General features: G+C 34.2%; 6 protein-coding genes across 6 annotated transcripts in view; 3 read left to right on the top strand and 3 right to left on the bottom strand.

The window, feature by feature from the left end:
- The window catches only part of LOC116010417 (probable polygalacturonase), a 7568-nt gene extending 4687 nt beyond the window's left edge, over positions 1 to 2881 (top strand). Inside the window, exons 2-5 of the mRNA XM_031249814.1 lie at positions 481 to 601; positions 1104 to 1352; positions 1896 to 2049; positions 2196 to 2881. Of these exons, the coding sequence (XP_031105674.1) occupies positions 481 to 601; positions 1104 to 1352; positions 1896 to 2049; positions 2196 to 2721 (1050 nt within the window). The 3' untranslated portion in view covers positions 2722 to 2881. The remainder of the gene's footprint in view (positions 1 to 480; positions 602 to 1103; positions 1353 to 1895; positions 2050 to 2195) is intronic.
- A 4778-nt stretch (positions 2882 to 7659) lies between these two features.
- On the top strand, positions 7660 to 9533 carry LOC116011254 (protein TIFY 10A-like). Its single transcript, XM_031250800.1, has 5 exons — positions 7660 to 8028; positions 8236 to 8362; positions 8463 to 8746; positions 8898 to 8955; positions 9124 to 9533. The coding sequence occupies exons 1-5, from the start codon at positions 7878 to 7880 to the stop codon at positions 9251 to 9253; spliced, it is 750 nt and encodes a 249-aa protein (XP_031106660.1). The 5' UTR covers positions 7660 to 7877; the 3' UTR covers positions 9254 to 9533.
- A 3299-nt stretch (positions 9534 to 12832) lies between these two features.
- On the bottom strand, positions 12833 to 14201 carry LOC116009662 (FCS-Like Zinc finger 14-like). Its single transcript, XM_031248779.1, has 2 exons — positions 13578 to 14201; positions 12833 to 13403 (listed from the first exon to the last, which is right to left on the bottom strand). Exons 1-2 carry the CDS (start codon positions 14105 to 14107, stop codon positions 13238 to 13240), a joined length of 696 nt encoding a protein of 231 aa, XP_031104639.1. The 5' UTR covers positions 14108 to 14201; the 3' UTR covers positions 12833 to 13237.
- A 3559-nt stretch (positions 14202 to 17760) lies between these two features.
- Positions 17761 to 18529, bottom strand: LOC116011102 (ethylene-responsive transcription factor ERF018-like). The gene has a single exon (XM_031250618.1). The coding sequence runs from the start codon at positions 18491 to 18493 to the stop codon at positions 17972 to 17974; it is 522 nt and encodes a 173-aa protein (XP_031106478.1). The 5' UTR covers positions 18494 to 18529; the 3' UTR covers positions 17761 to 17971.
- Positions 18530 to 19576: 1047 nt separating this feature from the next.
- LOC116009787 (ethylene-responsive transcription factor ERF017-like) lies at positions 19577 to 20613 on the bottom strand. The gene has a single exon (XM_031248918.1). It carries the CDS (start codon positions 20488 to 20490, stop codon positions 19846 to 19848), a length of 645 nt encoding a protein of 214 aa, XP_031104778.1. The 5' UTR covers positions 20491 to 20613; the 3' UTR covers positions 19577 to 19845.
- A 696-nt stretch (positions 20614 to 21309) lies between these two features.
- LOC116010045 lies at positions 21310 to 21904 on the top strand. The gene is made up of 2 exons (XM_031249308.1): positions 21310 to 21738; positions 21785 to 21904. Exons 1-2 carry the CDS (start codon positions 21310 to 21312, stop codon positions 21902 to 21904), a joined length of 549 nt encoding a protein of 182 aa, XP_031105168.1.
- Positions 21905 to 26032: the final 4128 nt, after the last annotated feature.

The raw sequence follows: 26032 nt of genomic DNA on the forward strand, positions 1-26032 counted from the left end.
GGGGGGGGGGGGGGGGGGGGGGGGGGGGGGGGGGGGGGGGGGGGGGGGGGGGGGGGGGGGGGGGGGGGGGGGGGGGGGGGGGGGGGGGGGGGGGGGGGGGGGGGGGGGGGGGGGGGGGGGGGGGGGGGGGGGGGGGGGGGGGGGGGGGATAGTTAATTGTTTTCTGTAGTAGAATAGGACCAGAAATGTTTCTTTCTAAAACTGGAGCCGATACTGATAAATAAGTAATAATAGAACTTTCTATTTAATTTTGCAACGAAAGTGTACCAAGAATTGGTATTTGTAATACTATTATTTGCTGTTTTTAGGGGAGATGGTATCTTCTTTTCATTAATTGTCATAATGATGCATTCATTGTAATTTCCAAGTCCCACGGCCTTTGGAGAAGGCATAATCAGAATGGCTGGAGAGATTTCCAGTCCATTTTGGAGTCGCAGCTTTTCTGATAACTGAGTCCTTCCTTATTATTGTACTCAACAGGATGAGAAGTACTGGCCTCTCATGCCTCCATTGCCTTCCTATGGGTATGGGAGAGAGCATCCCGGACCACGCTATGGAAGTCTAATTCATGGTCAACATCTCAAAGATGTTGTAATAACAGGTCGGATTTTGTCTCTGAATCCTTCTATGGAACTTTTTCAGTCACTTTCTAGCATGTTATAATTCTGGCAAAGTAACATTCCCCAAATTCTTAATCATGCATTTTCAATTTGTATTCATTATTTTTTAGATCAGAGATGAATTTCATTGTTGTTTTCCACTTTCCTAGGAGTTTAACAAATTAAATATTTATTTTAATCTTGAGTGTTATTTAATCTTGAAGACATAATTGATTTTCTCCTCAGCTGCCTCCGCCCCTGGAAATCCTGAATTACACACTTCGATAATTCTTGATAATCCATCAAACAAATGCAAACTTACTGCAAATTTTAAGAGTTTTTGGCAAATAAAAATTATATTTGCTTTGTTGGCTTGCTTCATAAATAGACTGTTTTCCATAGAAGAAGGCGGATTGTCAAGAGAGTAAAGGCTAGTTGAATTTCTGTTGCTTTGCAATTGGTCACCGACCTATTTTGATTCATATACACCTCTTGTGGTAACAGGTCACAATGGTACCATAAATGGGCAGGGTCAAACATGGTGGAAGAAGTATCGGCAGAAGCTTCTTAACCACACCAGGGGACCACTTGTACAGATAATGTGGTCTAGTGATATTCTGGTCTATAACGTAACATTGCGCAATTCTCCCTTTTGGACCTTCCATCCTTATGATTGCAAGAACGTTACAGTCCGAGATGTGACAATCCTAGCGCCCGTTCATGAGGCTCCAAATACTGATGGCATAGATCCTGGTGAGTGTTTATACTGTTGTCTATATTTTAAGCTACGATTATTTCAATATTAAACATGAATTCCAGAATTCAAAGTATTTCAGGAAAAAAGCTCATTTTCAAGAAGTTCCAGTCCAGGCCTCAATCTAGGCCAAACATGCTCTAAAGATCATTTTTTATTTCTTGTTTCTCTAGTTAAATTAACAGTTTTAGCTTTTGGGTGAGTTATATTATGCTTTTGTCACTCTGTGGTTGTGTTGGAAGAAGAAACCAAGCAACTCCACTATCCTGTTGGGCTAGGGTGTGGGGCCCTGGGGACAAGAGAATTTCGCCTTTTGTAGGCAAGAAACCAAGCAACAATATGTTTTGGAGCTGACATGTCTAACCGGACATTGTCGACCTTATATCTTTTCTTTGTTAATTAGCTAACCCAAAAGATTATTGATTGTCTGCTCATTCTGCTGCTTACATTGAACTTACAGAAACTTTTCTATTTAGAAACTATTTGTTTCTATGAAGTTGTTGATATATGAGCTGCTAATACGATTGTCATAAACTAAATAGATTCATGTGAAGATATGCTGATTGAAAACTGTTACATAAGTGTTGGTGATGATGGCATTGCAATAAAGAGTGGTTGGGACCAATATGGGATAGCATACGGACGGCCTTCCAAAAATATACTCATACGGAACCTTGTAGTTCGTTCCATGGTCAGGTGAGCGCTTCATTCCCAACTGTTCTGTTTCTACCTTGTGCTAATATCTTTCTACTTACGGCCAATGACATAGCTCAGCTGGATACAACTTTTCCTGTGGAAAATGTCGCAATTTTAACCTAACTACTCTGAACTATACATGACAGCGCCGGTGTATCAATAGGAAGCGAGATGTCTGGTGGAGTATCAAACATTACTGTTGAGAACGTCCACGTGTGGAGCTCAAGGCGTGCGGTTCGCATCAAGACAGCCCCGGGGAGAGGAGGATATGTTAGAGATGTAACATACCGCAATCTAACGTTTGAAGATGTCCGGGTTGGTATTGTCATCAAGACAGATTACAATGAACACCCAGATGGCCAATTTGATCCAAAAGCTGTCCCCATACTCGAGGACATAAGCTACACGTCGATCCACGGGGAGGGAGTACGAGTGCCTGTTCGTCTCCAGGGCAGCGAAGAAATCCCGGTGTGGAATGTCACTTTCCGAGACATGTCAGTGGGGATAACGTACAAGAAGAAGCACATATTCCAGTGCGCATACGTTCATGGGCGCGTTATAGGTACCATCTTCCCTGCACCCTGTGAAAACCTCGATTTATACGACGAACAAGGACACTTGATCAAACAATCTGATGCCCAGAATGCATCAGACATAGATTATAGCTTTTGAGTATCTCAGTTTTCCAGTTGCCTTTTTGTTTTTATGACCTTTTTCTCCCTATAAAGTTACCTCTCGGTTTTTATTCTTTCCATGTACAGCTAAATTTCAGCTAATGTATTCAAAACATTTCCACACAGTCTATGAAACGATATAGTGTTCTTGACTTATACTTCTTTAATTTGCAAATATGATAAAAGTTCAACCGAGTAAAGATTTTCTTAGTTTTGGCATCATGGGAATTTCCCAGTTGTGTTATAGTGTACTCGATATAATTCAAATAGCATATAAAGTTATACTCCGTATTAAATACAAATTGGCACTAGTGTCAATTGTCACTTTAAACATATGTGTAAAATTCTATAATGCAGATTATGAATGGTGAATATATTGAGTTTGTTTCAGATGCTACTTGGTACAAACTCAAAACGGCACTATAGCCTTTCTTTATATATAGATTAAAAGAGAGAGAGCTATTGAGTTTACTCAATACACACTATCGGATAGTGACTATGAGTTTTAAGTTTTTCTCGTCACCTAAAGAGAGGGTTATCTAATCGCTTGCTCAAATATCTTGATCATGCCATTACTGTTTGTCCATAGGATCATACGGATAGAAACATGAGGAATATCCGTTATCTCTATGCGTACAAAAAAAAGAAATTTTTAGAATATGATATATAACCATATTTTGTTTTGAAACATGTTGTGCAATCAAATTGAATAGTAATGAAATATAAATTGAAGGACAGGGTGTAATTAGGTAAGACAAATGGTGTAATTGAGATTGGTTAGGAGGCCTGGCCTCTTTTAAGAATAATTATTGTTGCACCCCACTAATCCCAACCACTTCAAATATATTTATAGATTTTGAATTAGTGTACAAGGGGCAGTCAATAGTGGAAAGCCAACAACAATTCCATAATTATTTATTTCTAGCATTCAACACGTGTTTTGACTCCCTATTACTATTATGTCCATCTTTATTTATTTATTAATTAATTGATTAATTAATTAATTTATTTATTTATTTATTATTATTATTGCATTAAAATCAAATCTCAAATTGCGTGTGGGTCCCACCTTGAGATAAATAGGCTGGCCTTCATCATCCGTCATCACGCGGACCTCAAGTCGTGGAATGAACGTGAACTCGCCGCTTCCATAATTATTACTCCGTATTATTATTAATTAATTGATAATAATTAGTATAATTTATTTTAATAATTATTCTAAAGACAATAGGATAAGGGGAGCAATTGGGTTGTCGTTTACCGTGGTTAGGTGGGATGGCCCACTTTCGATCGTAATATTTACCGGCACTAAAGAAGCTTATTAAAGTTATAAAAAGCGGAACTTTACCTGATTGAGCTGATAAAATTTTCAATTTTGAGTTTACTGCTTTGAATGCTTTTACACCACCTGCAATTTAATAATTAATAATAATATATGAAGCTTAACTTAACCATAGTTAGCTTTTTGCATGCTTCAAAATAAAATATCCAAAGAAATGAAGTCAATTTATCAAAAAAGATATCATGAACTGCCCACTTGATTCAATGGATCGGATCTCTTTATTCGAGGCTGCTTTTCTTATTTAATTAGACTTTCTTCTTTTTTGTTCTTAAAGAATCTCAATCCATTTCTTCAAAATATATTTTGCATTCCTTATCACAATGTGATTCAAACAACTATATACAATCAAAATGTCATTATTATTATTATTATTATTATTATTATTATTATTATTGTTAAATCAACATAACCGCATAGCGAAGACACTTTGGAGAGAAATTAACAAAACTGCCTATATATGTCAATCAACAATTATTTATAAATGACAAGAGCTAGAACGATGTTCAAATAAATTATTCTCTTGGATAAACACACAAAAATCCCTATCATATTGGAGTAACAACTTTATAAGAAAATTCATAGCCCTATTTTATTCTCTATAAACATTTAACAACTTAATTTTACATTGACGATTTATTACACACTTGCATAATTCAAGCAAATTCATAATGGTAACTAATATAATTAATGCGTTGATTATTTGACCAATCTTGATCAATATACCGATTGAGAGACGATGATCCTTGAACAACCCTCGAAAGGGATCATGGCCTTATTGGAGAAGGATGCAAAAGGCGTAATCACGAGAAAAGTTTACTAATTTTGGAGCCTTTGGATTCCTCAGGCGTACCAATAATAATAATAATAATAATAATAATAATAATAATAATAATAATAATAATAATGGTACCCAACGTAATAATCCTCCGAGCTAATTTATCAGTTTTTCAAAGTCATCATTAATTACTACTTGACCTAACCCCAACTTAAACCTTATCCATTGTGATTTGTGCATGTGTTTTTTCCCCCCTTTTATTGTTGCTAATTAGTATAGATCGCATAGCAAGAGTATACATTTTTAAGAGAATGATTTGAATTTTTTGTGCTTATAATTGATGTTTCAAAAAGATTAAGTTTCACTATCTCCAATTAGCCAATATAATCCAAAAATCCAAGTCATAATCATATGCTATATATCATTTACTGTAATCTATAAGCAATTGTACAACATATTCCTCAATCAAGATTTCAAAATCATGCTCGCATGGACAGTTCAATTGATCACATGGATGAAGCTTGAAAAGAAAGATCATGGATTGAGTCTCACCAGTAACAGTGTAGAAACAACCTCTCAAAATCAGGCAAATTCTTTATACGCACGCAAATATCTAGCCTCTATGTGTTCAGTTGAGTTACTATGATCTATATCCTCTAAATGCTCAGAAAAACAAATTTCATTATAGTAATTTGGCACAGGCAAAAGGGTCAAATATAGACCCATGTACTAACATTGATTGTTCATCCAGCACCATGAACTAAAATATGGTCCATCTAAGTCATTATACTCCTAATTATTTTTCATCTAGCATTTTTAGTCAATTTCTAATAAGTAACCCATCTAATTTGTTGACATGGAAAAATAAAATAATAAAAAATGATGACATGTTATTTATATGAATGTTTTGGATGATTTTACCCTATTTCATTAATGAAGAAAATGATTTCTTGCAATGAAATAGGGTAGAAATCAAAGTTGTTATACAATGTTTTAATTACAGTGTACTGCACGACTGTGTATGTATAGTGGGATATTCAAAGTTGTTTGGCAATGAAATTCTATATATGAAAATCGATATATTAAAATTAAATATAATAACTTAAGATATTATATTGGGTAAATTTTATTATTTAAAAAAAAATTAATTTTTATATATCAATTTTCATGGAATCTCATTGTCGAACGACACTGAATACCCCGCTATACATATACAGTACACTCCGTTATACATACACAGTACACTGCAGTTAAAACTTTATATAGCAACTTTGATTTCTGCCCTATTTCTTTCCAAGAAATCATCCAAAAATACAATATCTTAAGTTATTCAATTATCCAAAAATCCAAAAAATACAATATCTTAAGTTATTCAATTATCCAAAAATCCAAAAATTACAATATCTTAAGTTATTCAATTATCCAAAAATCCAAAAATATTAATTTATTTTTATATTCAATTATCCAAAAATCCAAAAATATTAATTTATTTTTATAATAAAATAAAATTTACCCAATACAATATATCTTAAGTTATTATAAAAATAATTTAATTTTCATATATCGATTTCCATGAAATCTCATTGCCGAACGATAGTGAATACCGCGCTATACATACACTCATGTAGTTAAAACTTTATATAACAATTTTGATTTCTACCCTATTTCATTGCAAGAAATTATTATTTTTTCATTAATGAAATATGATAGAAATCATCCAAAACATTCATATAAATAACATGTCATCATTTTTTCTAATTTTATTTTTCCATGTCATCAAATTAAATGGGTTACTTGTTAAAAATAGGCTAAAAATGTTAGATGAAAAATAATTAAGAGTATAATGACCTAAATGAACCATATTTTAGTTCATGCTGCTAGATGAATAATCAATGATAATACATGGGCCTATTTAACCCTTTTCCTTTGACACAAATATTGATTAGAAAAGATGTTATCATCAAGGTTGGATTGAGTATAATCATTTCAATGCTCTTGCAGATGAAAAAGGTGTGGGAATGACGAAACCGAGTCAGACGGCGGGTTAACGGAAAGAGGGAGAGGGGTAAACGGCGTAAATTTTAGGAGAATGAAGGAGAATTATTTCTCGATCGGATATCACAACGCGCAAAGTACACCGCATTTCGATACGCAAACAACACGTGTTTGAAATGGCCCCTTGTTGTTTTTGGTAATATTAATTACTCCGAAATTTCAAAGCATATCCATTCACCAATCAATTACTGCGTTGTACAATTCAAAGTGTATCAAGTAACACCTGGTTGTATCCCTACGTAAAAAATGATGATTTTTTTTTTGAATACTACTAACTCTATTACAATGTAATATTTGTTCATAACTACTTTTTCAACACTACTTTATCAAAGGGAAGTGTTTGATGCCACTGGACCACAAGATCTTTGGCAAAAAAGGATGAATTTGATCCTTAGACATGTCTTAACCAAAAGAAATTTATAAAATGAGATATAATATAACCTTTTTAAAGAATACCAAATAGATAATACAATAACATATCATATTTTACAGCAAAATATTCATACGAAAATGAACTAGCCTAATCACTAATCACATCATAAATCTAACTGGTTCAATCTTACATTCACCACCAAACAACTCATGTTGGTAGAACTTAATGGGCAAGCAAGAACTTTGTAATTAATTAATATTTAATAATAAATACCGTATATTTTATCTTTTAATCAAAACTTAATGCTATTAATAAATTTTTGGTGGGTTAGAGACCCGAAAAAAAAAAAAAAAAAAAAACTCCAACAATTGGTTAGGTCGACACAGTCAACTCTCGGAAGCTGCAAATACCTTAACAACATACATTACTCGTGCACAATTCCCTTTACAGCCTTAATCGCCGCCCACCATCGCCTCCTCTCCGATAATTTAAGAATATAAGGAGACGTGTACGATCGAACGAGCAAGCAGGCGTTGCGTTGCGGAAGAAAATTATTCTGGGTTTGGAAAGTACTAGCCTTTGGAGTGAATCAATCGCCGCCGCGGAGAGATGGGTTCGTCGGAGATTGTGGATTCCGGGAGACCCTCCGCCCAGAAATCCAACTTCTCTCACACGTGTACTCTGCTCAGCCAGTATTTGAAGGAAAAGGGCTCTTTTGGTGATCTCAGTCTCGGAATTTCCCGCAATTTTGAAGCTTCTGGTATGTTGACCTTCTTCTCCGGCCATTAATTCTTTCTGGGTTTTCTTAAATTTTCGAGCTTTTCTAATTTAGGTTGTTATTCGTGTTGTTTTCTGCTTAAAGATTCGAACTTTACTGCCATTTCTCTACAAATCTAGTTTTCTCTTCCCACCAATCTCGGAATCATGTCTGATTGTTGCAATTTTTTGATTTGTTTCCATGAAATAGGGACAGCAGCACAGACAATGAATCTGTTGCCCATGATTGAGAAATCGGGTCAGAATTCTGGACCCAAACCCGGGAACTTGCTCCCTAACTTTACCAAAGAAGAGACCACTAAGAAGACTGATTCAAGGTGTGGGTTGTTCCTCAAACACATAAAGATTCAATCTTTGGACAATTCTGTTTGTTTGTGTTTTACTAAATCTGTTGTTGTTGTTGTTGTTGTGTGGCAGTGTGGCAAAGGCAGAGACTGAGAAGTCACAGATGACAATTTTCTATGGTGGTCAGGTGCTTGTGTTCAATGATTTTCCAGCAGAGAAGGTTAAGGAAATTATGGTTTTGGCCAAAGGAGGAAACACCACACACAACCCCCCCAACATCTTTTCTTACAACAACAATAATACTCCCACCTTGGTGTCTCCAAAACCTGCTGAATCTTCAGCTACCAATATGGTCACTCCCCCTGCTGTTCCTAAGGTTGTCCCAAATCTTGGCAACCAGAAACCCATCACTTCTGGTAATCTCTTGTTCCTTTGTGTGTCTTTTATGTGTTGCTTTCCCAAGTTTCATCTGACACCCAGAAACCAACTGAGCTGCCTGCACACGGGCAGATTCCTCTCTTATTGTTCATTCTTATGTCTTATGTATAACCTTATCCTCTGTTGCAGACTTGCCAATTGCCAGGAGGCATTCCCTAGCCAGGTTCTTGGAGAAGAGAAAAGACAGGTGAGCATTTCAAGAACATCTTTAGTACATCCATCAAAACATGATAAAACATAGATAGAGCGTTTTTCGTTACACGAAACCATGTTCTTGGCCACAGATCTAGACTCTTATAGTTTTGTCTGTTCAGTATGTTTGCGAAGTGAGATTGATGATGGAATTGGATTGCAGGGTTACTTCGAAGGCGCCATACCCGATAGGGAACGCCATGGCGGGTTCATCTAAGCCCGAAGAGAGCAACAAGAAGGCATGGCTGGGACTAGGTGCCCAGATTCCAGTGAAGATTGAGCATCAGTCATAATAACTATTTTGTGCTTTGATCAATTACTACTAGCTTGGTAGTAAAGATTTAGCAGCAACTGTTTTGTGCTTCAAAGTGTTATTTAGATCTAACTATATATTTATATTTCTAATATATATTTTGCCAAATTGCTAGGTTTTGTAATTAATCTAGAGACTTCTTATTCTCAGACTATATGGATCTGCTTTAATTTGTCCTATTGTTCTTATACAACAATCATTATTGTTTCATGTGTATTTGATTGTATTGTTTTGAATGAATGTTTTTGTTGTATGCAAAAGCTTGAATCTAGTTCTAAGTTCATAGTGTAAAATAACACATTTACTACATTATCTAGATATGATTTACAGGAAAGTTTGAAGTTGCCACTCGAAGATGTGCTTTAGGTGAAGTTTCTTTTGTGATCCTAATTGGATGAATTAGCCTATGTTGATCGTAGCTATCTGGTTTAAACCAATAAGGTCAAAATAGACATCTCTTATAAGGAATTAAACTTGGAATCTTGATGTTACTAAGTAAATTTCCGATCAATATGAATGAGGTTTGTTCCTAATTTAATCACATGTTGATCAAATGAAAGTTGGTCTAAAGATTGTTTCTCTATTTTTCCTCACGCGTCCTTTACAACTTTTTCAATAATATGATAAAAAGATAGATTTATCAAAGAAACATTACGGAGTCTGGGCCCAACGCATATTTAACCATTTAGCTATTACTTAATTGGACTCTATAATACACAACCCGACCCGTTGTCTCACATATACAAATGCATATTTAGCCATTTAGCTATTACTTAATTGGACTCTATAATACACAACCCGACCCGTTGTCTCACATATAAAAATACATAAGTCTGACACAAGTATAACCCATTTTCTATATGTAGACAGAAGGAAAACATAAGGAGTTGATTTGAAATGGAGATTTAAATTTAAAAAAAAAAAAAAAAATTGGTATTGATGATTGTGGTGGTTGTGCAGTTGCGTTCCGTGATAGGCCAATTTTGGCCAGAATTGTCGACCCCCACCCCATTAATTTGACAATTTTGCACGTTTCCTAACACCCTTCTGTCCCTTTGCATGTTCTGCTTCTTGCTACAAGATGAAAAATCAAACCAAGATTCTTACTTTTATATATAAAAATAAAAAGTTTTGACTTTGACAGATTATATCCTATACTATATAAACCCGCCTCATAGTTATAAAGAGGTAAATCAAATCAATCTACTATCCAAATCCTCAGTGTTCATGGTAGGAATTGAATCTCTCATTCTGATGTTGGAAACAAATCTTAAGTAAAAAATTTATCCATTAAACCAATGCCATGAGATAATTTCTAACTTTCGTTTTTACCTGAAATGTCTGGTGGATAACATAGTGGATGCAATTTTTCTTTGAAGTATTAGAGCTCGGTTCTCCTTAAATTAAAGTTTTCTTCAAATGAAGTTTGGTGAAAGAAATATTTTGACTTAGTTGGTACTTGGTATAGTTACTAAATATAGAAAATTTAATAAATGTTTGGGTATGTATTAGGGTTTGGTTATCTTTAAAGTTTCACGTGAATAAAATTCAGAAACGGAAACACTTTGACTGAGTTTACGTATAATATAGTTACTAAATATAGAAAAGTTAATAAATGTTTGAGTACGTATTAGACTTCGATTTTCTTTGAAATTTATTACAAATGAAGTTTGGTGACAAAAACATTTTGACTCAATTGACACCTAATATAGTTACTAAATATAAAAAAGTTAATAAATATTTGAGATATTTTATCATATCTTGTCATACGAATAAATATTTTCTCAAAATTATAAATGTCATTTTCCACTCCTTTAGCCTTATGTTTTTCATTGGTAGGGTTATGTTTACTTATCCAAAAAATAAGGGGTTGTCTCGCACCACAAAATGCCAATGCTTTCGCGATATATATAGATAACTACGAAATAGAATTCACAATCATTTGAGCAACATTATTGAGAAAACATTACACATAAAAAGTCTTTGATCCTACATTATTATTAATGAGACCCCGTCATTGATCTTTTGTGACAAATTTTATATATATGATCAGTTGAAACTTCTTTTCTAACATAACATAGATGTGTTAAATTCTTTACAACAAAGTACAATTATATTCATATCATAATTTCACGTGCCTGGTCTATAATCTAGATTAGAAATAGATTATATAGAACATGACACCACCGACAAGTAAGTTGTGGGTGGTGGGGGTTATTTTTTAGATTAAAAAAAAAACTTTATATAACATATGGGGGGTTTTTTAAAATAAAAATAAAAATTTAAAACAATTCCTGTTGTGGTCCAACAAAAAGATTCTTCCCCGTGATTCAAGTAAATTAAAAGCATTGACTAGTTTTGCACTCTTCAATAATTTTGTTTTTAAAAAAAAAATAAAGTACTTTGATGTGCGTTTTGTCATTTTGTGTGACACTTGTCTCATAACGCTAGTTGGTAAATAACCACAAGAAGATAAACTAACATAAATTATCATAGCTAACCGATTCAAACTGAAAAGGTTAAACTTGGAACCTTCTGAATACAAAACAATCTGCCTAACAAATTCAACTAGAGTTACCACACACTTCAATAGTTTATTCTTAGCTCTATTATTATTGTTGTTGTTGTTATTAATAAAATGCTATTTGCAAAATTTTTAATTAAGGGTCAGTTTGTAAATATGAAAAATGAGTTCCGAAAGTAATTTTATAGATTTTCATCTTGGTATTCAAGAAAAATAAGTCTAGAAAAGTATTCATTATGGTAAAAAATATAAAAATAAAATAAAATAAAAAGACCTAATTTGGCAGATAATATCATGCAGGTAATTGGACCTATCGTTTATAAAATGAATGGTGGGTTGGTGGGCTTTTGCTTTCAGTTAGAGGGGCCCAATTCTCATTGCTTTGGGTTTAAACCCAATAGCGTAAATATCAAAACCCAAGCCCAATAGAAACGCTTACATTGGCTTTCACTCAATTATTATAGGGTGGACCGTGATTCACTAAGTTGTGTGGACCATATTATCAAATAATGTACATTTAGTATATTAAAAATGTACTTTTTGTTATAATCCACACAATATTATATGGATCATGGGTCTACATAATAATTTGCCTAATTTTAATGGGTCATAGTTGGACTGAAAAATCCTTTGTTAAAACCAAATGAGTAGCGTGAAACCCAAAAATTCACAATTTTACAACTCTTTTAGAAATGAGCCCAATCCAATAATGTTAATTTAGAGTTGTCAAAACAAGTCATCTCGGCCCATTTGAAATGACACGTGTGGGCCAAGAAACAGCGACATGTGTCGAGTTGGTTGTTTTTAGAACAGGTTGGGAAAACCCCACTATAGAACACCAAAAAGCGAGTTATACGGGCCAAGAAACAGTTTCGTGTTTGTTTTGCCACAATATCTGCCATCACATTCTATTCTAGATAGATATGTTGAAAGGAAACCTCTCAGTGTGCACTTTTTAATGATATTTTACAGAGGGCCTATGGGAAAACTCTCGAAATATAATACAACTTTACCATACATATAACCTCGTAAAAGTTCAACGGAACGAATAAAATAATGATATATTCACTGGAATGGTCACTCCTAAATCCTAAGCCAAACACTGCATAAAGTACAAACGTAGAACTGCAACAAAAGCTAACACCCACATAAGGATTTCAAAATTTCATTGAGAGAGCATAAAGACAAGCCTTTTTTACAAGATTATATCCCAAAAAAAGAAAAGTGAATTATTGAAGCCCCTCTTGTTAATTTCTCAAATGTATGTACCCGGGATTATAACCTATGCCCTCTTATCTCCTTGTCATAATTTACTAATTATAATTACAAAACGGACTTCATCCACCTTACACCTTTAAGCAGTGAGTTTTGAATTTTCCCATAAATTAGAGATTATAATCACTTATTATGTTGCACTAATCACTACAGCTTTATTGTAGATCAGAGTGCCAGAATTCCAGGTGAAAACATCTGCCCGTTACTACAAGGAGAGGGGCTTGAAACATCATCAGACCTTAAAATCTCCGAACTCATCATCTTCTCATTACACTCATCGATCACAATCTGCCTGTATCTACACTCTGTGCTGCAGAATGACTTCTCGCCCCTGCAATATACATCAACACACATCAATTCCCATGTTTCTTTAAACTTAAAAATGAATTTTACTTTTCTTTTTAAAAAGACGAAAACTCGCAACCAGTACTCGAGGTAAACCCCTCTTTTGATTTTAACCACTAAGGATAAATCTCCGACTCAAACTAATAAGACTAATATGTACCTGTACATGTATATGTCTTTGCCGTGGAGATTTTTCCGGCACATGTGACATGAACTAAGAAAATCGGAATCTGGGTATCCCGGAGAGTCACCGGTTCTCGCCGGAGAAATCTCGAAGACGGTCGGCCGGCGAGGTTTCAGGCTTCTCCGGCTGCCAACAATACCGCTATCACAATACAGGCGGGTGTAGCACTCGTTATCCGGACCACGGCAGGTCACCAAAGTATACTCTTCTTCGTCTTCATCCAAACATTCCGCGGCCGTTTCCCCAAAACCTCCGGCGAGTCTACCGGAATTGACCGGAATCGGGACCGGCCGGTTACAAACAGCCCGGAGGGCCAGAAATTCGCCGCCTTTGCCACGAGACGTCTCTAGGGCAGCCACTATCGCGAGTCCAACCACGCCAAGATCGTAACTTTTCGGACCTCTCGGTGATTTCAACTCCAGAGGACTTCTCGGACTGGTTGATCCGTCGGAAAGCGGCGCACCAGAGGTTTTTCCGATCACCGGACTCAGGCGTCTGCCTATCATGACTGAATTTTTTTTGGGCTCCTCTTGGAGAAGTGGACAATGAGGAGTGAAAGTTAGAGCGTGGCGAAGGTCTTTATGATGGAGTTGTTTGATATGATTATACTACGCCCATGGTTTTTGGTTTTGTTTTTGCTTTTGTAATTATATATAAAGTGAACCATGATTGCATCAAAAGAACAACTGAAATTATTGAACTTCTTTTTTTATTCTCTCATTTTTATAAATAAATAAAAATGTATGACTCTACAATTAAATCAATATTTGCCAAGCACTTTATACTCAGATAGCATATACTAACTCTCCTATATGATCGAGTCTCGGTGGATGCAGTATGAACTCTTTGTGCTTCAGCAGGTTGAGGAACTCAAATTCATCACCTCTGTGTTATTGAATCACAAGATTATTGGAACTCAAACTCATCCCTCGAGAGTCACTTCAAGTCACTAAATCACAGGGTTATTGGTATATTTTTGTGAGTTTATTTAATCTTTTGTTCTTAATAATATAGGGAGTTTAATGTGCTATTAATTCGGAAAAAAGTACGGAGTAAATTTTAAGGAGAAAATAACATTTTTAAAAAATTAAATGTTGGCTGAAATTTATTTATTTATTCTTTTTAATGATTCCGAGTTCCAACCCATTTTATTAAGGTGTCACTTGTCAGTGGCCAATATTATTAAAAAATGTCTTTATCCTAAAACTGGGGCCCAATACCAGGAGTGGGGCCCAAGTAGCCGTTAAATGAGTCATCAGAGATTCCGGCGACATCGCCTCGCCGGCGGCGAGGCGTACGTGTCTAGGAATCAAAGCAGTGTCAATATCGTAATTATTGCGGGGTCCACTTAGTGGACGTTTTTAGCCCACTGATTTTATTTTCGTGTTTATTTGCATACTGATTGAAGCTCTCTAATAATTGAGGCGGGCCCCACTTTTGTCTCACTGCTATAATTTCATCTTTCATCATTTTTATTAAACTATACATTTAAAAAATAATACAATAATTAATTTTTTAAAAAACAGCATAAAGAAATAGTAGAATGTATGAGACATTGTATTTGTACTAAAATGTCTCAAATTTGCTTTTTGCAACATTTATCTCATGAATGAGAAATATCATTTAAGAGCAACCATACTAACTTCAATTTTTTCACGATTTTTTATGTGCCAATAATGAGAGAGGAGACAAAGAGAAGAAGATGAAAAAAAGGATCTGACTATTCTAACTTGAATTTAAAAAGTAATAATAATACATAGCAGAAGACATGCCAATCGGCGCGTGCCGCTAGGCGCTAAATGTGCGCCCAACGCGCACAAAGTTAGTAGTCTTCTGCCATCTCTTACATGTTTGGGACGCACAAAAAATTTAACCTTAAAGGAGTGGAAATCAACTTAAAAATCATTGTCCACATCAACGAAAAACCATCTTTAAGTTTTTAATTTGACAAAAATCATCAAAAAATCATTGATATGGATACCTAATGCTTGCTTCAAACTTCTAACATCATTGTTGAAAACGAGTTTAAGTGTAGTACTTATCTCATTAACTATATCATTGACTTTTATCTTTCTCCATTGCAATTAAAGAGATTTAGAAATTATAATAAAATTCTTTTAAAACATTTTACATTGTTGTAGCCAAGAGCTATAGGTAAATGTAAAACTTGTATTTCAATTCTCATTTTAGATATAATTTATCAATTCTCAAGTGAATTGTCAATTCGATCTTATGACGAAGCTAATAATGTCGTTCACTTTTAGAATTTTGTAAAGACATTGTGATTTTACATTTTCTTTACCCTTTTCCCTTTTTGGATAAACCCATTGATGGCTCCTTGTGGCCTACCATACCCATCACCTCTATTAATAGCTTCAACCGCAATATTTTTCGAACAATATTACACGTACTAACAATTTTTCTTTATATTTTATTATTCTATTTTACCCTAACATAATAGGTTAGGTGCACCAATAATTTTTACACAAATGTAATTTGCCAACAAAAAATTTTTGTATTACGAACTCAACCTAAAATATACTTATTAAGAATTATTAAATTCATAACCTTTGTGTAACAGAATTATGCTTCACCTATTTAATTAGCTCAATATTATATTTCATTCAGACACTTTATCGCCTCATTTGCTCTTGTTTTCGTTGTTGTAATTAAGATTCAGAAAATACTTGACAAATTTGTTTTTTCTAAGGTTAATTAGTGGGGAGAAATTTGCTGAAGCTATAAGCAGCTAGCGCACTTAGAGTTGTCTGTTGCTTCAGTGACCTTTGAGTAATGCTTTATCTACTTGTCGATTCCATCAAACTTCTCTGATTTGCTGGCATTTTCTTGTTTTGTTTTTTTTTTGAATACTGGAGATGGAGGCTCCATCACAGCTGCTAGTGCTTCTAGTAAATCGAGACCGTTTTGATTGTACTGGATACAATTAAGGGGTGTGTTTGGTTCACGCGCATGAGAATCGGAATCAAATACTTGGTAATAGTAATAGGTTTTTGTGAAAGTATTTTGCATGTTGGTAGCAGGGTAGGATGAGAATGATTACTACTAATTGGAAGCAGTTGAGGAGGAAGGGGTGATGAAATCCTTATTTTATTAGGGAATGCGTTTTTGCAATTAATGAATAATCAAAACTCATAATAGTATTCTAAAAACCTGTCAACCAAAGCAATAACAATAACTTTGATATCGATATCTGATAGTCAAATATGTCAATCAAACACACCCTCAATGTATTAGGGTGATTATATTGGGTATGAATTGAGGTGGTGTGGATTGACTACTATTTAAAAATTAGTTGAGGTAAATTTTTACAAGTTCATGAAGTGTCACAAGTTGTATTCTATTATTGATTTGCTCTACTAGGTCCCGTTGAGCTTTAAATCCGTGACCCTACTAGTGTTGACAATGTTACTGTAAAAGCATCTTCAATCGAGATATTGGGTGGTCACATCATATTTCTCTGTTGTCTCCTCTTATCGAATATAATACTAATATTAAAATTTAATATTCGCAACTTTAAAAAAAACAAAAACAAAAACAAAAAATTGAGAGCGCAAGCTAGCATATAGAGTTATTGTGTAGACCATATTCTACATATTTCTAAAGATCATGAATATAAAATACATTGATTATATACTAAATATACTTATTTAATAAAAGTAATATAACTTTAAGTACTTGTACTTCTAATATATTAGAATGCATTTTTTATGTACTTCTAATATATTATAATGCATTTTTTTTATTTATAATTATATAGCTATAGTGCCTGGCACTAATTATTTCGTACATACAAAACACATTTTTAAATAGTAGTTACATATTTATATTTTATTTATATTTATATTTTCTTTGTCATTAAGTAATTACATACTTTTTTTCTTCATTAAAAAAAATAATCGGTACAACTGTAGGCAGAAATTAAACGATCACGCTTGTCAACGACGAGCAAATAGCGCTAAAGATATAGCAAAACATAAGCTAAATTCTAAAATATGAGTTAATATCTAGTGTCCTCCGAATATAACAAATCTCATGGTCCGTTTGCATGCATGCAAAATCTGAATTTAACTTGTTTATTCTCACTTTCAATGAAAAAATACGATTATTAATAATGTCAAACACAAAAGGAAAACAATAAATCAATAAAAAATTTCAATCATTTTATTTTTAATATTTAAATCAGGCAACCTAAATTTTGGTATGTGTAGCTAATTATTCGCTAATAGTATGTTAAAATCGCCAAACAATACCAATGGTACGTGGGTTCTGTGGACAGTTGATATATATAACGGTAACTATGTAACTAACTTCTAATGTTGTTTTTTTTATTTGTTGGAAGAATCTTCAATTCAGAGATTCCAGACGATACGAGAAGAATCTAGAGATAGTGCTGCTCCAGTGTGATGATCTTCATCTCTTCTCTCTTGACCAACTAAATAACAAGCTTCGGCTGAAAACTGATCGCAAAATGAAGAACCGCCGCCGACTTCCGGCGGCACGTGCGGCGGCGGGAAGAAGATATTTTCCACGGCGGGTTGTTTCGTCTCCGGCGTCGAGTTACTGCGCGCGTGTCGGGACGCGGCGACCTGAATCTCCGGCGGCGTGAGATGAACGCCGTGCTGAATCCGGGGAGGGTCGTCGGGGAAGTTGAGCTTCGCGGTGTGGCCGCGGAGGGAGACGGCGGCGGCGTCGTAGGCACGCGCCGCCTCCTCGGCGGTGTCATAGGAGCCGAGCCAAATCCTGTCGCGGCTGTTCGGCTGGCGCACCTCCGCCACCCACTTCCCCCATTTCCGCATCCGCACGCCCTTGAACTTCCCGGCGGCGGCGGCGGCGCTCCTCCGCTCGGCGCTCGCGGCTTTGGGCCTCACCATTGTTGTTGAGACGAGTGATGTGCGTTCCGTTTGAGTGTGGAAGTTTTTATGGACGGTGGTGGGGCCCCGAGGACCGAACGTGGGGGTGGCCTTTCTCCGCCACGTAGTGGGGTGGAGTTTGACTGGCTTTTAATCGCCGCGACACGGTGGAGAGGCTGGTGGCCCGTGCCATTTGGTGGATACACGTGTGATTTGGTGGCGCTACGTGGCGGTCAGTTGGGTGCGGACACATGGTCTTGCGCCGGTAGTTTCGGAGGTTCGGCCAAAGCTATGTTATCCTTTAGCGGACACATGAGTTAACTACGTAAACTCACATGTCAACCACACATGTAATAACCCACTAAACTCAATCTATATTAGTCTCTTGTTTGATAATGGTAGTTTATGGGCCAGTTTTGATTCATTAGATCATTATTAATTGTTTGATTTGATTAAATATTAAATATAAATGTTTGATTTTGGTAGTTTTTAACAACTAATTGCTTCAAAATATTAAAGTTAAAGAAATGCTAAAAACAATTTTTTGAAAAAAGTTATTTTGCATGTAATCAGCTAATAGCTACTTTACTAAATTTTTTTTTTACAATTAACTAATGTTATCAATTAGTCAAACACATTAACTCAATCTACGCAATCCACCAATAGCTAACAGTTAACATTTATTTACCAAAACTCTATTTTATTTTTAAAACAAAAGGACTCGGAGACATTTGACACTCTCATCTCTCAAGTCTCAACCATCCAAGAAAGAGCACTTCACAAGATAATAATGTATTACCACATTATGTTATTATATACTATCTTTGATTTTCAAATCACATGTTTTATTTTTACCACTTAAGTATTTGATAAGTATTATCAATAAATGAAAAATAACATTTTTATTTATATTACTGTTTATAGTTTTTTTTTCCTTCTAAATATGAATTTGAGTATGGGTTCGGATAAAAATTGCCCCTTAAATAATACTATTAAATGTCAACTTGATTATGCTTTGTTGGATTGAGGCGTGACGTGCTATTGAAGTTAAAGATTCAACCTTTATAAAAAAAATGAATAAAATCGACAATTGTACACAATTAGTACCAAAATAGAAAATATGAACTCAATTATAGAAAAAATGTCTCTTTTCTAAACATTCCTGTAATGCATTCAAATCACTATATATGAAAAGCTAATAAACATTGTAAATTATGTTAAGGCTGATTATTATACAAGCCTAAATAGTTTTTTGCCTCCTAATATGGATCAAAAAGCCATGAATTCCAGCAGTGAAAAATTTCCCAGAATTCTATGCCCATGTCCAAACAAATCTTATCCTTTTTTTTTTGGAAACAAAGAATCTTATATCCTTAAAAACTCCAAAGAAAAGAATCTTGTGAAGAAAATCCGTCGTAATTCTCTGCAACATCGTCGATATCCGGTGAAACATAATAATATTCGCCGGAAAAATCATCAAATCCTGGGAAAATCCCAAAGTTCGCCACATTGTCCTCCATGCCTATATTGCAAAGGTCTAGAAAGTCGCTGTCCAGGGACGTTTCGGTCATTTCACTGCACGTTTGGACCGAGCCGCTCCCGTCCGACGGCGACGCCGGCGAGGGTGCATCCGCATTTAACAACGACGAAGAATTCGAATTCTCGGGCCGACCCGAACCCGAATTTGTAATCGGGGCAGCCGAGTTAGCAAACCGGACAGCCGCGATCTGAATCTGTTCGCGGGTGAGGGACCTACCGTTGACGATATCCGGCGGATTATCGGGGAAATTAAAATTAGCCGACTCGCCGCGCAGGCAAAAAAGGGCCGCGTCGAAGGCACGCGCCGCCTTCTCCGGCGAATCGAAGGATCCCAGCCAGATTCTCTCCCGGCTGTTGGGCAATCTCACTTCCGACACCCACTTCCCCCATTTCCTCTTCCGAACACCCCTGTATTTGCAGGAAAGCGACGAATCGGGTTCGTTTATAATCTCTGCGGTTTGTCTTTTGGGTTTCACCATTGAAACAGTTTCGATTCGATTCGATTCGAGTAATAATCGGATAAGGATGTTCCAATTAATTGAAGGAGGTTTGTTTAATTTGAGATTTTGAGCTAAGAGACGATGAAGTGAAGTGAGGAAGAAGAGAATTGGCGGCTCCATTTATATGTTGTGAAGGAGAGTGAAGGGTCAACTCGCCGTGTAGAGAATACGCGGTGGCTTTTCAATTTTTCATGCGATAGATAATTAAGAAGCATGTGCACATAAATTGCACGCATAAGGAAGGAGACTCGGATTTGACTCACCCACGCGGGGCATATCCAACATATACTATATACAATATAAACAATATAATAAAAATGTTACCAAAAACATGTTTAAGACGGTCTCACGAGTTTTTGTCTCTGAGACAAATCGGATCAGGATAAAAATATAACAATAATTATGAATAAAGAAAAATGTAATGGTTTTATATTTTGATTCAAAAATATTACATTTTTTTCTCATAAATATTATAGTTTCTCTTATAAGTAACAAACACTTGTCAACATTATTTATAAGGGGAAACGTATTACTTTTATATTATAATGCAAAAGTATTACATTTTTCCTTATAAGTAACAAACACTTAATTCATTATTAGTGCTACATTTTTCTTTTATAAGTATTATATTTTTTTTATATTGATCTGACCCCGATCGAAATTCGACATAATAATAAAGATTCATGAGACTGTCTCAGAATGAAGTATAATTATTGTATTTAAAGATCATGGTCCATGAAGATACCGCCGAATATTCGAAACTTTATGTGGCGATGCATGCAAAATGTTCTTCCTACCATGTCGGCTCTTCATTCTCGTGGGGTGAGTGTTGATATTGCCTGCCCTCTTTGTCGTCAAGAGCCTGAGACGCTACAGCATTTAATGTTTGAATGTTCGCAGGTTGCACTACTCTGGACAGATGCGACTCATCTCCTTGATGCTAGTTTGCCATTTGCGAGTTGGATTGAATCTGTTATTACTACAGGCCCAGGGACGCTGGTTCTCCGATGCGTAGCAAACTGCTGGGGTATTTGGAGGGGACGAAACGACCAGATATGGAACAGTAAACCTTGGCAGGTCTCACGTATTCAAACTGAGATCAATAAGCTTCTTATAAGTTGGCAACAAGTGATGAGTGAGGCTGCAAATGTTGTTGGTCAATCCATGCCCCATGGTGAAACTGTCACGGTGGGTGAGGGAATTTTAAAAGTTTTTGTTGATGCAGCTGTATTTCCTAATTCTGACCATGCTTATTATGGGATAGTTGTTACAGATGGTGGTGGGTGAGTTTGTTGCTGCCAAGAATGGCTCTCTTCGTTGTCATAAGGATGTTCACTTGGCTGAAGCTATGGCAATAAAGGAGGCTTTGTCATGGGCGAAGGATAGAAGTTGACTAAGGGTTAAGGTTTTCTCAGATTGTCAAATGGTTTGTCAACTGTTTAAGAGGTCTACTGAGAATTTATCGTATACTGGATGCGTTGTTGGTGATTGTAAGGTTTTACAACGACACTTTGAAGTAGTGTCTATTGGTTTTATTCCTAGATCAGTGAATAAGCTTGCCCACGCTGTGGCTAGGGCTGCTCATTCTCAACCTGGTCCTGCTATTTGGATGTCTTCTGCTCCTTTGTGTATTTCGCATTTTATTTAATAAGAATCTCTGAGTTTATTTTCAAAAAAAAATTATTATCAAATGTAGGTTTATGTTGTACGAGGAAAAAAAAAAGTAATATCTTACTATCCATTTAGACGTACTTTTGATTATAATGGAATGTTTTATATTGGGAACAATATATGAGATCATTCAATTTAGAAAGGGTATATATGTATTCACGAAGACTTCATATGTTTTGAGAGAATGAACTAAGTGTGGGGATTTTTATTATTATTATTATTTTTTATATATATTTGCTAATATAGGGCAAAATGGCATTTGGGGGGACATGTTTTTGATAAATTATCTAACGATCGATATCAATGTTTTGCTATACTTATATGCTATAGCTTAGGGGGTCAAAGGTTAGCCTCAATCTTTTAAGGATTATAATGTTAATTACAGTATCTTTTAGTATGGTAAGTATATGGAGAACACAAAAGTATAAAGTGAGTCAAAATTTGTAATATTTAGATATATGGATTGAAGTTCTAAAGCCATACAACTCTTAGGGTGCGTTTGGTTCGCACATAGGAATCGGAATCGGAATGGGTATCAAATACTTGGTAATGGTAATGGGTTTTGGTGAAAGTATTTAACATGTTTGGTAAGTAGGTGGAATGAGAATGATTATTAATAGTTGAGGAAAAAAGGAGGAAGGGAGATAGAAACCCTTATTTAATAAGGGTATGGGTTTTGTCATTAATGGGGTATTCCAAACCCATAATAGCATTCACAAAACCTATCAACCAAACACAAACAATCACTTTCATACCCATTCCTTATGCCTAAACCCACCAACCAAACACACCCTTAATAAGCATGGAAGTATTAGTCGAAAATCCTTCCATCTGAAGAGATAGTTAGTTTTTATTGGTGAAGAAGTACATGTCGAAATTCATGTCCTTTTTAGGTACATGGTGCGTGCTAACCCATAATTTTGATTGATTAAGTTAGTCACATCACATATCAATAATAGGTAAATGACTTATGGAACAACTGAAATGACACTTCACGAGTCATTTGTTATCCGTATAGAATTGTCCTTATAGTCTAAAAAGTCAAAAAGTGCACTTTTGAGGTTTGATAATATATATAAAAAGAAATAGTTTTATAATAGTAGAAATTAAACATGAGGATGTAACAAGCAAACCAAAAAATATTCATACAAAATATAGTCAAGTTCAACGCGTTATTATCACAGTACTTATCATAGTCTTTATCTAAAATTCTGTTTGCGTCATGCATGATCTCCAATAATTTGTCAATTTGCATCACCACTTTCCTCTTTACTTCTACTTCTAACTACTACCATAACTCATATTTTGTGTTGTGGCAGAAAAATTCACAATCACTATTTGTGAGTCTGTATTATGTAAATATATTATTATATAATAATTTGCAAATCACGCATTAGAAATAAATCAAAATAGGAAGATATTGTGTGACGGACTCGACCATGTTGACAAAAAATAAAACTTGTGACTTTCAAGAATGACAACTATGTGTTCACACACGGAAATTTGATCATCTAAATAAAAAAAAAAATTACAATTTGATCACTAAACAATTACTCCGTAAAATATAATGCAATTAAATTGAAGTGGTTTGTTCTCACAATTATTGTTGATGTAGCAGTTATTTTATCCAAAAGTAAATTTTAAATTTATTTTACAATTTTAAATAAAATAAAATAATTAAATAACACAACCCTCTTTGCTGGACCAAGACGAAGAATTCTTCGTTTCTACTTTCTATAAAAATCACGAGAGCATGTCACATTTGATTTAATTACATAATTTTAAATTGTTTAAAAACTCATTTATATTTTTTTAAAATTGCATGTCTCAATTACAATTTGGTGTGTAGTTCGGTAGATTATTTCACTCTTATTCTAAAATTAGTTTTATACGTGCATTGCGCGAATGCGTTAATGCCCAATGTTTATATTTAAATAAATATTTGAAAGTATATCAATGCAAGACTATATAGGAGAAGTTTATACATGGGTAATTGAATGTCGAATTTTTTTATTTAAATATCTAACTCGAAGTATATGAATAAAAGATAGTATAGAAAATTCATTATAATTATTACAAAAATAAATGTTTGCAACTTTGTAAAATTGATAGTCTAAATATTTGGTCTAAAAATGATAGTCTAAATAAATACTCCCTCTGTCCCATTTTACCTGTCTTATTTACTATTCATTAGTCAAACTAACTCTTTCATCATTGCTTATTTTCTTTAATAATTTTTTATTATTTTTAAATTTAATTTTTTGTGTTTAATAGTACTTTTAATGTAGTTTCTAAATATATAAATTTTATATATTAATGTTAAACTTAATATTATGAAAAATTGAATTAAAAATAACTTCAGTTAAGCCTCGTTAAACGAACCAGACAACCAAAATGGGACGGAGGTAGTACTACTTTTAATTTGAATTTTTCTAAGTGTTCTTAATTCTCTTTTGAGTAACATTTTCATTGTCTTCATCTTTACTATTTGCTCTCTTCTTTTTTGTTGGTAGTGTGTTATTTGCAATTCGGTTATTGTTGATAGCATAGATGACAACGTCATGCAATGAGATTATGATATAGGAGCTATGGACTTTCCTTTAAGTATTCTGTTTGGGGTTCATTTGGTTCAACCATTATTGTTGAATGAGTTATTGTGGATAAAGAAATCTCTAGTTTAAGAAAAAAGATTAATTTTTTTTTGAATACAAGAAAAAAAGATTAAATAAATTAATAAAAAATTGAAAATTTAAAATATTATGTATTCCAAAGATATTAAAAGGTAGTTTCTCGCTTCAATTTGCTGGGTAATGGGTTATTTGAGTACTTTCATTGTCAACAAATCCCCCAAGTAGTTAATATGATTGGTTTCAAACTATTCTTTTTTATTTTTTTTCAATGCATTAAAGAAATACATATGTATCATTTTTTGGTGTAACTACTAATTTATTTAATTCAATAATTGTTGGGTTATTATTTGAGTACTCTCTTTGTCAACCAATTTCCAAGTAGTTAATATAATTAACTTCAAATTATTTTTAATTTTTTTTCATAGTATTAATAAAATACTTGGTAAATAAATATATAACATTATTTTGTACTATAACTTTGATATTTAATGATAATGTAAAAATAAGATAATGGACAATGTAATGAATATCAATTGATAAATTTGAATGTAAAGAATCTTTGCATGAGAGTAAATAAAGACAATATAACTAATGAAATTATTTCTCTTATTTAATTTTTTGATAATGAATAATTTTTTTCAAATAAAGGTATCGCAGACACATAATTATAAATTAAATAAATACATATATATCATTTTTTGTTGTAGCTACTAATTTATTTAATTTAATAAGAGTAAAATAGAGTGAGAAACTTAATTATGTCAAATTTGATTGAGATGAGGTTCGAACCTAAGACCTTTCTTATAGAAATTAATTGGTAAGTTAAAAGTTAACGGAATATTAACGGAGAAGAGAATATTTAACGGAAAACTTAACGGATAATCATAAAAGTAAAGTTAAATTTGGTAATCTCTATTAATAATATTAATCTGAATTATCTTAACCATCCATTTGATTAAATAATTCATGTGAACCATCCATTTGATTAAATAATTCATCTGAACCATCCATTTGATTAAATAATTTGACCGCCATTTTTTCTACCCATTTTAGGCCTAACTCTCTTTGGCTCTTATTAGTATAGTAGATATGGGTAAAAAAATGGCGGTCAAATTATTTAATCAAATGGATGGTTCAGATGAATTATTTAATCAAATGGATGGTTCACATGAATTATTTAATCTTTGCACTCATAATCATAGTTGAAGTTCCAACAGATT

This window comes from Ipomoea triloba, chromosome 2 (genome assembly GCF_003576645.1).
Source record: "Ipomoea triloba cultivar NCNSP0323 chromosome 2, ASM357664v1".
Taxonomy (NCBI): Eukaryota; Viridiplantae; Streptophyta; class Magnoliopsida; order Solanales; family Convolvulaceae; genus Ipomoea; species Ipomoea triloba.